This window comes from Eulemur rufifrons, chromosome 7 (genome assembly GCF_041146395.1).
Source record: "Eulemur rufifrons isolate Redbay chromosome 7, OSU_ERuf_1, whole genome shotgun sequence".
NCBI classification, from domain to species: domain Eukaryota; kingdom Metazoa; phylum Chordata; class Mammalia; order Primates; family Lemuridae; genus Eulemur; species Eulemur rufifrons.
Window position 1 is genome coordinate 125,031,936 of NC_090989.1, and position 14,313 is coordinate 125,046,248.

The 14,313-nt window shown below is 45.0% G+C and overlaps 1 protein-coding gene across 1 annotated transcript in view; it reads right to left on the bottom strand.

Moving 5' to 3' along the window:
• Positions 1 to 4,300: 4,300 nt before the first annotated feature.
• SH3BP5 (SH3 domain binding protein 5) overlaps positions 4,301 to 14,313 on the bottom strand; it is a 73,904-nt gene continuing 63,891 nt past the window's right edge. The window contains exons 5-9 of the mRNA XM_069473263.1: positions 10,965 to 11,095; positions 8,293 to 8,335; positions 7,391 to 7,610; positions 5,432 to 5,692; positions 4,301 to 4,967 (exon numbers count right to left, since the gene is read on the bottom strand). Coding sequence (XP_069329364.1) covers positions 4,756 to 4,967; positions 5,432 to 5,692; positions 7,391 to 7,610; positions 8,293 to 8,335; positions 10,965 to 11,095 — 867 coding nt within the window. The 3' untranslated portion in view covers positions 4,301 to 4,755. The remainder of the gene's footprint in view (positions 4,968 to 5,431; positions 5,693 to 7,390; positions 7,611 to 8,292; positions 8,336 to 10,964; positions 11,096 to 14,313) is intronic.

Sequence of the window (14,313 nt, forward strand, 5' to 3'; positions counted from 1 at the left end):
TAAAAATTAATAGTGTGGGATTTTTCATTGTCTCTACTTTATAATTATTAAAACTTCTTATTTTGTATTTCTCTACCTTTAACTGAAATAAAATGTTTATACTTATGAAAACCATATGTTTAACTTAGAGAAATGATTTATTAAAAGATTTCATCAGTGTTCCATCTAAAAGAGAACAGATTACTTGCATGAAAATACATGCTTCAAAAAAAATGTCTTATATTCAGGGTAATGGTAGATTATTACACTGAGATTTCACTTTGGTAAATACTTAGGGCTTTCAAATTTTAGTTTATTTTAGGTAGATTAATCTGACTAGTTTTCTGTGACCCTTTAAAGAAAATAGTCCAAAGCATAAAAGCTATATTATAAACACATAATTTGAACCTCTTGTGTTAAAGATCTTGTACAGGATGCAAACAAAACCTAATCCCTGCTCTCAAATCTATTAGAGGAGATCTGTATATGAACAATTAAGTCTATTGTAGTGTTGAATTCTATAATAGAGCTCCAAACACAGTGCTACCAATGTATAAGGGAAAGATTAATTTTGACTGGACCAATATAGAACTTATTTGAATAATTGCTACTTTAACCTTAGACCTTATAGAAGAAACTTTAAAACACAGACTAAAAAGTAGCAGTTATTGAGTGGTTACTATGTACGTGATGTTTATATTTTTCTTTTTAATATTCCCAATAGTTGGCCGGGCGCAGTGGCTCACGCCTGTAATCCTAGCACTCTGGGAGGCTGAGGCAGGTGGATCGCTTAAGGTCAGGAGTTCGAGACCAGCCTGAGCAAGAGTGAGACCCCGTTTCTACTAAAAATAGAAAGAAATTATATGGACAACTAAAAGATATATATACAAAAAATTAGCCGGGCATGGTGGCGCATGCCTGTAGTCCCAGCTACTCGGGAGGCTGAGGCAGTAGGATCGCTTAAGTCCATGAGTTTGAGGTTGCTGTGAGCTAGACTGACGCCACGGCACTCACTCTAGCCCGGGCAACAGAGTGAGACTCTGTCTCAAAAAAACAAACAAACAAAAAAAAATATTCCCAATAGTTGAATAAAGTACAAATACTGTTTCCTTCCTACAACTGGGGAAACAAGCTTAAGACTTAAAAGATCTTGCAGGTTCACAAGCCTTGAGTTTCCTGAGCTCTGATTCAGCTGCTCTGTTCCTTTCCATCTAGGGGCAGCAGGCTGTAATTAAAGCACACACACAGAGGGACTAGATCAGATCTATATTTTTGAGGGAGAGAAAACCATCCAGGCCTTTCTGAGGTTCTGAACACAACAGTGAGACAAAGTTGGAATGGGAAAAACTGGTCAGTTGCTAAAGGAAGATAGAGAATGACTCAAGTTTCTAATTTCAGCACGTGGACAGATGCTCAGAGAAATTCAGAGAAGGTAAGTTTTGATACAAAGTAAAATTGTCCAGAATGTCCACATCTGGAATCAGCGTGATGGTATAGTAAATGAGATCACCCAGAAAAATCAAAAGTCAAATGTTAACTTAAGATGTTAAGAACTGATTTGGGGGAAATCTTTAGAAAGTTTTTCCAAATTCGTAGAAGAGGTAACTACAGAGAGTGACAACATGAGATACAAGAAAACAGGGAGCTTAGAGGAAAGTGAAGAAGCCAAGTGGACAGGGAATTCCCAGGAGAGTAAAATGTCAGATGTAGCAGAGATAAAGTAAGAAGGCTGCAGTGACAGGAACAGGGGTAGGGGATTACTTTAACCTAGAAATTTGAAAAGAAAGAACAAAAAGTGGTTTGCAGTCCCTTTCTGGGTAGGAAACAAGCAAGTGGTAGGATGATGGGAAAAGGGGATTGAGACAGGAAAGGAGACTATAAAGTTCTAATGCCTAAATAAGGATACAGCACTATATCTTGGTTGTCTAGGGCTTTGTCTTTTTTCAAAGACAAGGAAGGAAGCAGGTGTGCCTGGCTTCTGGCCAGGGCTTCGCTCCCAACCTGTTGGAATGGCTGCCCAGCAGGCTGCTACCCTTTGTGAGAAATAAAGCTCTCCTTTTTCCAAAGTATAAACTTTGTTAATTTTTTTTTAGTTAACAAATGGCGACTGTTAAGGGACCCAGGGAGACACCCTGCCCCAGCTCCGTTTTCCCCAGCATGATTGGAGGTCCATACACTAACGTCTGTGTGAGGCCATTGATAGCTCAGTTATCTCCCTGACCTCGCTTGGAAGAAACTCTGGTAAGCTCCTCTGGATCCAAGACCTCCCGCTTTTAGGACAAAGATCTCAGAGACTTTATTTCTCTCCACCCCTGCCCTTCATTTCTCCTGAGTTCGGGTTTCCTCCATTTTGGACCCCAGAGGGAATGTTTTTGTAGGCCCAGGTTTGGTGGAGACCTGGTTGGATTCAGCTGCTCCATAAGGATTTATGAGAATACTCATGTTTTGGTACTTGGGGAAGGTGCTCTGATAAACATTAAGTGCAACAAAAAAAGGAAAATACAAGGGAAGGAAAGCCCAGTGTTAAAAAATTCCATCCCACTTTCATTCTCTGCAGGAAGTGCTTAGAGATAAATTTTTAGTCATTAATGAAATGTTCTTTTGTGGCTTCCATTTATGAAAGTCAAATGTAATGTACAACACTGTAAGTAATAAACTTATTTGAGCCAGAAATTCACCACACAGATTCTAAACGTTTAACTGTGTAAGAACTTTAAACCATCCCAGTTTGGGATGTTTGCCAGGTCATGTTTTTCTAAGAGGGGGGAAAAAAGCCTCAGTTGCGGGGAGTTTTGCTAACAGTAAGTCAAGAAAGTCTCAGTGTCTTTACTAGAGGTAGAGGTCATGGTGGATAGGGGGATCTTAAGAGAACTGAATGGATCCTGAAGGTGACTAGTAGAATTATTTTTAAACATAGTAAAAGGAATTTAACTTTTCTAGATGAAATACTACTAGGTAAAACATCTGTATTTGATATTGCAAAGGGTTATCTTTTCTGGAACTATTCTAATCCTCATGATTGGCCAACCATGTACTTTTTCCCACAGCATGCTTTAATATGAAATGCACAGATTAACAGGTCCATGAGAGAAAGCATCCAATATGTCGTCTGATTCTCAATCATGAATGCATATTTGCATCAGCTGGGGAGCTTTTAAAAGTCCAGTGGCGGAGCATCCATGCAGTCAGTCTCTGGGGATGAGGCCAGACAGGAAGCCAAGCTCCCTAGGAGACTGCAATGGGCAGCTGAGGTTGAGAACCACTCCTCCAGCTGGCTACCTTATCGGTATTTCCCCACCCCTGTGTCTCCTCATTGCCCAGCTTCAGTAGCAGCAAAAGTAGAATTCTAATCCAAACCTTGGTAATTGGGGCTTAAATTATTAGGATTCAGGACCTTAATTGAAAATGAGAACATGTGACCGCTGCACTCCATGCTCTTCCTTACAGCAAGAGGGTTGCCTTGAATGGGACATTAAGCAACAGTGGGATTTCTTATTTGAAGTCACAGGAAGTTTTCTTAAGCCGTTTTTATTACACTCAAGGTATTAAGACAAGTACAAAATAATCTTGTGATTAGGATACTGTATCAATCAGTCAAAAAAATTACTACTGTATGAAGAGATTTACAAATGACTTAAATATACAAGCTGTGACGGAACAATTATAAGTGGGAGGGGGTTGGTTTTTTTCTTTTAGAAATGCTAAATTTTCTTAACAAAACAGGACAAATAAAATACAATGTTCTAAATATGCATAACCATGAAAACATTAAAGAAAAGTAGTCTTAACACTATTAGCATAACAGACTCCATTGCTTCTATTTAACAGCCTTTGCCAGCACATGCCTACTCCCTTTCCTAGCTTTAAGGAACTGTTTCCTCTAAGGAATACTAGTGCAGCATAACCTTAAATAATTTCATTTATTTTTAAAGTTACAACCTACACAGAAATTAACACTTTGTCAATCTAATAATAATTGCAACCGTTCTTCACATGCACTTCTCATAGAATAAATCCCCTTGGCTGGCAGGGTAAGGTTTATGCTACAGAACCTTCTTTCCCACAGCCACAAATTCCCTTCTATGATATTTCCCTGCTACCCTCATTCCCCCACCCCCATCCCTACACCAGCATTCACCTTTCCCACCCCAAAAAGTGCAGTTCATGGTAACCTTTCTAGAAAATGGGTGTCCCAGCATAACACTTTCTAAAAGCCCCTCTGAACACCAGAGGTGATGAAAATGAATTGTGTTCTTGGATTTTTTTTTCTTTAAGCCTTCGAAAAGGTGTGCTCTGAATACTTAAGCTTTTGTTTTGTGTGTGTGTGTGTGTGTGTGTGACCATTTTTTATTTCATTAAGATACCCTGGGATATAATGGAGAAAACAGCTCCATTTTCCCCAAATTGAGGATGAGAAAAGGGAAAGAGAAGCAAGCTGTTGCCCCCACCTTGGCTTAGCTTCCCAGCCCTCTTCCTGGCTCCGGTTCTTTCACAGGAACTAGTTATTGCTTCCACAACGCCGTTACACACAATGTTCCATAAAGGCTGTGGACCTGGTCACCGTCCACCTGCAACAACTCCTCTGCTCTGAAAACAAACCAGCCTAAGAGCTCTTACCCAGAAGAAAAATCTTCAGCTCTCAAGGTCACTGAAACCTCTTTAGTGCAGTTTATAGTAAACGCTTAAGATTTGGCATATAGTAAATGATTATTGGCACAATGTTCTCCAGTTTCATGTATAAATATTGATATGCATGTGGCCAGGGCCCTGGATGGATCACCCAATCTGCACCATTTTAATGTCAGCAATAATCCTGTCTCTTCCCTTTGAGCACTGGAGGGAAAGCTGCTTCATCCGGTTCTCCAAGGCCTGGCCCTCAGGGGAAATGCTGCTTTGGCTCTTACTGCGGCCGCCGCTGCCGTTGCTGAGACCTCGGTTGTTGTTGGCTTTGTCGCTCGTTTTATTCTCTGCCCCTTCTGCCCTGTCTCCTATAGAAATACAAAGATTATCAAAAGTGAGTGTTGACAATTCAGAGTCACTTGGGCCCAAGCCAACTCAGCCCTTTAGAATTCCCAGGGTTGCCCACCATGCATAGCTGAGAGGGTTCTCCAGCACATAATTAATTGCCCATTGCTTTCATTCCTTATGGTGTTTTATATAGTCCTTATCTTTAGACATGGGAGACAAAACTCTCTAGTATGTGTTTGCCAAGGGGTCTGTTCTGATGAGAGAGACAGGAATTAAGCTCCAACTTTAGAGAAGCTGAGTAGAGCCAGGAGCCCCCAGAAGAGCAGCTGTAAACAGCCTCAGTGATTAACACCAATAGCACATACAGGGACCGAGTAATGCAGCTCTGGGGGCACGGAGACCTCACAAAGGTATAGAACAGTAGAAAGATCAAGCTGCAAAAGCAGTGTGTCATCTGGAACAGGGTGAAAGGACTGCAACTCACCTCGTTCTACCTCACATTCGGGAGAGGAGGCCCCACTGCATTCACTTCGAGGGCCCAACACTGGGAATATCATCCCAAACTCGGACAGGGATACAGGGCTGGGCAGATCCAGGCTGCCAGGCCTCACAACTGCAGGGAACTGGTCAGGCATCTCAGACGGGCTCGTTGGTCCTGAACTAAAGCTGGACACAGACTGGGTTTCTGAGTCATCTTCAGACACAAAGTTGCTACAGTTGTCATCTTCAAAGGCCTCCGAAGCCACTAGGATGAGAGAGAACACCAGTCACATGGGGTCTGACAGTTAACCTCGATCCTCAGACACCTCCAAAAGTGCTTGCTGCTGTCAGACACCTGGACACAGCATGGGGACTGCAGAATTTCTGCCATTGTGGGCACCTGATAAAGGAATGTGATGTCCCAAGCCTGAAGGTCCACTCTCTAAAGCAGCTTGAAGGGAAGCAGCTGGTAGCTGGACCCGATGGATATTTCGTGCGTTAAAATAACCTTTCAACCCCTGCCTAGAAGTCAGTGTCACTAGGCGCTGCCTAAAGATGAAGAAGAAATCAGCCATAGATCAGGAAGTCTTCATCTCATTCCCCCCAACAGATTCACATAAGCACAGGAAGGTTTCTGTAGTGTAGTGGTTATCACGTTCGCCTGACACATGCACAGGAAACAGTGCTGGCCGCTCTGTACTGTATCCCAAACAAAGCCAGTCAGACGGATGGGCTGCTTTCTGCCAAGGCAATAGAAGCAAAAGCTGCTGGAAGAAACTGCCCTGCTGTTGGCAGTATCTGTTGGGACCTTTGTTACCTTCCAAGTAGCTTCTGATCTCATAAAACACACTCAAAACCCTACCTAGACCACGATTTGCTGCAAAAGATCAAAAGTCCTTTACAATGGTCTGTAGCTTGTGCCTTATTTTGTGGACCTGATATTCCCAAGGTTTCAAAACCTCTTCAGCCTTTAGTGATTTTCCCTCAGCCTGCACACAGTCCCACGTCTTATTAGATCTTTCCTGCTCCCCTTTCCTCCTCCCTCATCTTTAAAAACAGCCTTATAGCGCATTCCATAGAGGATTGTTACAAATGATAAGTTCTGTAATGTTGGGGACAGAATTCAGATCCTAACTCCACTACTTGCTGTGTGTCCTTGGTCAAGTTACTCATCTCTGAGCTGCACGATCCTGTCCACACAGGGTTTATGAGATGATACATAGTAAAGTAATTCACACATGGTTGTTGCTTATAGTTTCCTTTTCCTTGGACCTGGCACCTAAACACTGGATGGAATTAAAGAATTGAGGAAGGAGCCTGGGAAAGAGCCAACAGGGATTATTCCACAGAAAAGGAAAAGGAAATATGCAAGGATAGTGTTGTAGGGGCTTTCTTGATTAACATAACAAAAGCCAAACCTCTTATCAGTTTTCCATGGGGTGGGGGCCCTGGGAAAAAAGGTCTCTGTGGTCAGACACCAGTGAGAGCCACCATTTGCTGACTGCTTACTGGGTTTCATATAATCCTAACCACCACTCTACAAAAGAGATAGTATATGGTAGGTACTACCATTTTACAGGTGAAAAAAAAACTGAAATATGAAGTTAAGACCTTGCCCACTCCATGTACTAGTAATGAGGTGAAAGGCTGGATTTGAATCAATCTGATTGCAAAGTCCCTATTCTTGGATAACTCTTCTCAGCGCCTTGAACGTTCCCATATGTACCTTTGACTCTCAGGGGTCAAAGTGTAACATTTCCAAAATTATTTGACCACAGAATCCTGACTTTGATGAACTCAGTGTTCCATAAAACATAGGAAGTCACCAGAAATAGCCCTCAGGCCTGCCTAACTCTGAGACCCTTCAGTGAAGGCCAGAGGGTGGGGACACTGGGACAAGACAGCCCTGGAAGCAGATCGCACAAGCTGCATGATCCACTTGTCCACGGAACCCCCAGCTCACCAGAAACGGTATCCGGCTCAGGCTTGCTCCCTGACAGGTCCTCCACAGACGTGCTACTGCCCTCGGCCCCAACGCCGCAGCCCCGAGGTCCCATGGCACTGGAGCGCCGCCGCTCATGGATCTCATCCGAGATCATCTCCAGGTTCTTCAGGGCCGTCTTGTACTCGCCTTTTGCCAGGGTCAGTTTGGCCTGCAGGTCATCCACGGTCTTCTTCAGTTGCTGGTCAGAACAGGAGACACATAAGTGAACACTGCCCCTGCTGGCCTTGAAATGCTTTTTGAATGCTAGGTTCAGGTACGTTTTCTGCCCATGATTCTGCTTCAAAGAATTTCCCAAGCCATGACTGAGGAACTGATTACTCTTAGCACCACTATCCATTCTGGATGGGAGCTCGGGGGTGGTGGTAGTGGCTGGTTGTATGTCTGGTGAATGGATAGCGGTAATATCCAGAAACTCACTGGTGCAATAAACCCCATTAGGAAACAAAAATGGGCAAACACCTCAAAGTCCCACAGTCTAGCCACTTGGTCCCCAGTACAGTGGTTTTCAAACTTCAGCTTGCATCAGAATCCCCTGGAGTGCTTGTTAAAACTCAGTTTGCTGGATTTTAACCCCAGAGCTTGTGAGTAGGTCTAGGATGGGGCCTTGGAATTTGGATTTCTATCAAGTTTTCCAGGTAATGCAGATGCTGCTGGTCCCAGGAGCAGGCTGAGATCACTGGACTAGTACAATACAAAAGCCGAATGGCAGCATTAGGCTCAGAGACCACTGAAGACCCAGCCAAGACCATTTTAAAGTCTGAAAACTCAGTAAAGAATGTATCTCTCCACTGTCCCCTTGTAGCAAATGGGCCATTTGAAAATCTGCTACCACAGAAAAGTGGAGCTCAGGCCACACATACCTCAAGCTGCACGTAGTACTTTGCCTTGAGTTCAAAATAAGGCCTGCAAAAGACAGGAAGGAAAGCCATGAGTAACATGATACAATGACCAACAAACTCCACAAGATGAATCAGAGGCATTAGCCACAGCTGGCCAGGTCATCCTTCCAGGATTTAATAAACTCTACGGAGGACATGAGGTGAAGGCGATGCTCCCAGCTCTGGGGCCTGACTGAAACAGACACCAAACAGAGCAGCTGAGTCACCCAGGGCTCTGCTGACAAGAGGCCTATCTCCAGGCACGGGAACCCACACATGCACACACGTATCCTGGGGACACTGTACCCTCATTCGCTTTCCTCTCTGGGGAGGCTGCTCTGGGCCACACAGGGTGTGCCCAGTAATGAAGGCGGCCGGGTCTGCTTTCCGACGAGGGCTGGAGAAGGGGATCAAACCCCTCTCCTCTGCTGCAGTCAACTGGGAAGAGCAACACCATTCCCCTCACTGAGCTCCGCAGGGCCACCATGAGGGGGTCTCAGCTTGGTCCTCCTGGACCTTGTCCAGGACTGGAGGCATTAGATTGTTGGCAGACCCAGCCACATCATGGGCAAGAGAGAGGACAAGAAATGCCAACATACTGCCAGTGCCCTGGGTTCTGGGTCAGCCAGAAGACCCTGGTTCTCTGTAGGAACTTGGGTTTCTGAGCATTAGGAGTAATCCAATGCTTTATTCTTGAGCTGTCCACCCGCCATAAAGCTCCTGAATTCCGCATCTTGAGGATCCAGATGGATGACAAGGACACTGAGGGACCGCCATTGATGCGTATGGAAGATCTGAGATGTGGGGAAAGAATGGGGTGTGCAGGCTCTTGTGACCAAAAGGAGCAGCCAGTCTGCTCAGGGTGTGGAGAGAGAGACTGGGCATGGGAGAGCACAGGGAAAGTGTCCAGGCATAAGGAACATGAGCACCCACGCCAAGGACGGAGAGCAGGAAGCAGAGTGTGACCAAAGTGAGGGTCAGAGAGGTGGGGTGGGCAGGGAGGAGGTCTGGAAGCCAGTCCATGGAATGCACAGATTTACATTTTATCCTGTAGGCAGTCAGGAGCCACCCACTTTGGGATCTGTCCCTACACTCTTCTTGAGTATGAAAAGGTTGGCAGAGTACAGTCACAGGATTCATTTTCTTACACGGGTTAATTCACAAGCAATGTGTGTGATATGTGTGCAGGAGGGTTGGGGACTTTTGAGAAAAGACCCACCACATTGATACCAAAAGAGTCCAGCTTCCTCGGGTATTGCCATACAGCTGATGCTGTGCTTGCCCAGGGCAGACACAGGTCCTACAGCAACCCTCCCCTCCTCCCCCCATCAAAAAAGTTGCCATATACACATCTATCTATAATTAGCTTTGAACAGGTCAGCCCTGACACACACACCAAAAACCAAGTCAAAACAAAAATGCACCAATTAAGTGCAGTAGCAAATGATCAGATGTTATTCTGCATGTGTGCGTACACATGTATGTGGAAGGGAGCAGGTAAGAAGAGAAGACAAGCCCAGGGGAAAGTGCCAGGGTAGTACAGACCATAGGAGGATGAAATTCTTTGCAGGTCCTCTTTCCCACTGCACTGGCACCTTCCCCTGACCTGGAGCAGCACTGGCCATCTGCCAAGCTTCCAGCTCACCAGCCGGGGCTGGCGCCCACTGCCCCAAGGACAGGCATTCAGTAGCCCTGAACACACATTCTGCTCTGAGTCTGTCTTTGGCTGTTGGGTCTAGGCCATCCCAAGTCCTATTCCTTTTGCTTCGAGGCCAGCAACTGGGAATGAAACAGGGGACTTATCCCCAAGAGACACAGTTGTGTTTGCCCACCAGCATCATTATTATGTAAAAATATATAGGGTGACAGTGAGAAAAGATTGAAAAAAAACTATTAAAACCAGTCTTGTAGCATTTCATCAGCTCTTGATCCACAGGGAACATGTGTCCTGTGACCACAGCTCATCTCCCCTATGCTGACAGGTAAACTGAGGAACAAGGCTCTGTCAGCCACAGAGCCAAGGGTACAACCTGAGTTTCCCAGATCCCAGCCAATGGGCCATTTAACAGTTTGCTTTTGGCCGGGCACGGTGGCTCACGCCTGTAATGCTGGCACTCTGGGAGGCCGAGGCAGGAGGATCACTTGGGCTCAGGAATTTGGGACCAGCCTGAGCAAGAGCGAGACTCCCGTCTCTACCAAAAGTAGAAAAAATGAGCTGGTCAACTAAAAATAGAAACAAAAAATTAGCCAGGCGTGGTGGCACATGCCTGTAATCCCAGCTACTCGGGAGGCTGAGGCAGGAGGATCGCTTGAGCCCAGGAGTTGAGGTTGCTGTGAGCTACCATGACGCCACAGCACTCTACCTATGGTGACTGAGAAAGACTGTCTCAAAAAAAAAAAAAAAAAACAGTTTGCTTTTGAAATTCCTGCTTCTTAATCTCCCAAGTCAGTCATATCTGAAACAGCCGACTCCTCACCATCCTCTGCCCCTGGGGAGGTTAGAGAACCTGGGCAGAGGGCTCCGGTGAGGCCCCAGGGTCTACGTAAAAGGCTTGCCCACGCTGATGCTTAAGTGTACGACACAGGAAAGGTGGAGAAGATGCGGCAGAGGAGGGTGACCACACTGGCCCAGGCAGGGCTGCGCCCAGACTTACTTGGACTTGTTGATGGCTCTCTTGAGTTTCTTCTCCAGCTGTCGCATGCGGCCCATGGCAGCATTGTACCTGGCCGCTGTCTCCTTGTGCACCAGCTCGCTCCTTGTCTTGGTCTGCTCCGCCTCCATGACCTTCAAACAATAGCAGAGATCAGCCCAGAACAGCTCCTGGTTGGGGGGTACTACTTATATCATTTTTTTAGAAAATATTTTTTAAGGAAATCAGTGGGCAGACTAAGAATAAACTAACTTCCTAATAAAATGGTATTATTTTTTCCTGTTGATCTATTTTATTTTTCTTTTTTTGTTACAAGACAGAGTCTCGCTCTGTTGCCCTGGGTAGAGTGCAGTGGTGTCATCATAGCTCACTGCAACCTCAAACTCCTGGGTTCAAGGGATCCTCCTGCCTCAGTCTCCCATATAGCTGGAACTACAGGCACGCAACAAAACACCAGGTAGGTAATTTTTCTATTTTTAATAGAGATGGGATCTTGCTGTTGCTCAGTCTGGTCTCGAACTCCAGACTTCAAGCCATCCTCCCACCTTGGCCTCCCACAGTGCTAGGATTACAGGCGTGAGCCACTATGCCCTGCCCTATTTATCTATTTTGAAAAACCCTTGTCAGACAGAAAAGATTAAAATTGGCTCTGGCAATGACTGGGACAGAAAATGGAAAAATCTGTAATATTTTCTGATTCAACCAATGTTACTTTCTTCTGTTCAGGCCCCCTGGCTCTAGGAAGCCACCTCAGGTCCTCCTGCTCCCTTCTTGGAGCAAGGGCCCGACGCGCAGGCAAACAGCCAGAGAGCACCACTGGGAACTTAAGAGACATCAAGGAACTGGAAGAATACCAAAACTGAGAACTAGCAACGCCAGGCATGACAACAATCAAGCCAACAAGGCAATCCTGATTTCAGCTGTTTGGTCCTTTCCCAAATATCCTAAATTAGCTGTCTGGACACACAAGAATCCAGGATCCAGAAGAGTCAAACTTTACATTTAGACAATTAAATTAAAACCCAGTCACAACTCAGTCATTCATAGCCCGGGGCAGTGGTTCATGTCTGTAATCCGAGCAACTTGGAAGTCTGAGGTGGGAGGATCACTTGAAGCCAAAGGTTCAAGACCAGCCTGGGCAACATAGGGAGACTTCATCTCTTAAAAAAAAGAAGAAGAAGAATTAGCCAGGCATGGTGGTGCGGAGCCTGTAGTCCCAGCTACTCAGCAGGCTGAGTGAGGCAGGAGGATCACTTGAGCCCAAGAGTTCGAGGCTGCAGTGAGCTATGATTGCACCACTGCACTCCAGCCTGGGAGACAGAACAAAACCCCATCTCTTCCCAAGAAAAGTCATTCCGGTTTTGAGGATCACAAAAATTCATTACCCGGAGACTAGTCAGAGTTCTGGTGGGAATATTTTGTTAAGCCTGTTGATAAAAATGAGTTTAAAAACCAAAATCAAGGGCCCTCAATGGCCAGAAACAAAGCAGCTCAAAGGCATTTCCAGAGACTTGGGCAATGCTAGTTCTCGCCTTGCTTACCCAAAGGCAGGCATGAGAACAAGGGCTGCTGTGAGGAAAGAGAAAGGCAATAAATATCGCTCAGGCCACATAAGCAGTTTGCAATTTCCTTCCACATCTTCCACCTGCAACTCACACAGCATCATAAAATGAACGAGAAAGACAGGAGCGAGGTTAGGCTAAAGGACCATTCTGTTTTACCTGAGGAGCACCAGAGAGGAGCCCCGAGGGCCCACGGTCATCGATCGACACTCTGGATCTCCAGCAGGACAATTTTAGGGAAGTACAACTGTGCCCTTCACTCAAGGTTAAAGGCGAAGCCCACAGAAAGAGGTTGCCAACATCTACCGTTTTCTCCAGACAATGGCCACAGTCAGCTGTAGGACAGTTTACTCATTTATTACAAATAAGGATTTGTAAAGGTGTCAGGAAAAATTATGAAAGACTTTGAGATGGGCATAAAAATTATAAGGTGTCCTGTCTAGGTCACCCTTCTAGGTTATATCTGACTTTGTCTTGGGGCTATTTTACAACCCTGTAAGTTGTAGAAAACTGATAATGCAAATGATTCTTACCCAGAGAAATGAAAGTGAATTATGTCCTGGTAGAGACATAATTGATTACTGACTGCTCTATAATGACCAACTTTGCATTTGTTTATATATTCATTTCAGCATTCCTGATTTTCTACGAGTATGTGTTTTTTTTAATTCCTTTGAGAATGCAGTATTCTCAAGAATTATTATGACATCTTATTGGTTCCCTCCTTAATGAGTTAAATAAAATCTTTGACACAAGAACATCTTATATTTGTATCACAGTTATATACTGTTAAGAAGTTTAACAAAGGCGTCAATGCTTGGGTTAGTTTTTAAAACAGAATAAAAACAAAGAGAAGAAAACTAGGAGGGAACAGAGCTCAGCGGGCATGAGGTGACATGACTAAAATGACTTCTCGAGCAAGACCAAAGGGTGGGGGAATCCTTTCTCTTTGCTTCTATCATTTCACAAGGAAACAAAATGCACCAAAAAATATCCCATGCTTCACATTTGGGGGAACAGAAGTAACTCCTCGGTCTTGTCTTAAATCTTAAGCTTTAAGGATTTACTGGTGTTACCTTTATGAAAACTCGAAACCCCAAGCTTATCAGACAGACAAAGACAACATATTGGGGGTGATTTGTCCCATTAAAAACGGATCCAATGCAAGGTTCACATTTAAGAAGTTGCCTGGCTGGACGCGGTGAGTCACGCCTGTGATCCTAGCACTCTCGGAGGCCAAGGCGGGAGGATCGCTTGAGCTCAAGAATTCAAGACCAGCCTGAGCAAGAGCGAGACCCCATCTCTACTATAAAATAGAAAGAAATTAGCCAAACAACTAAAAATAGAAAAAATTAGCCAGGCATGGTGGCACATGCCTGTAGTCCCAGCTACCCAAGAGGCTGAGACAGAAGGATTGCTTGAGCCCAGGAGTTTGAGGTTGCTGTGAGCTAGGCTGATGCCACGGCACTCTAGCCCGGGCAACAGAGTGAGATTCTGTCTTTAAAAAAAAAAAGTTGCCTGAATGCATTTTAAATAGATTCTGATTCCTAAAAGCTGTAATTTGAGGCGCCTATATAGAAAGAGTCAGTCCTCTGCAAGAAACAGGGTTCTCACCAGCTGCACTCGGGCCCTCATATTCTACCTTGGCCCCTAGGCTGCAAAGGCTTTCTAAAACAAAACACTGCAAAAGCTCCATGCACTTGGCAAAGACTGAGGCGGTGGCCAGTACATCACTTAGCCCTGCTTTACCCATATCAGGCCATGTCACCATATCCTACCCCAATCTCCTC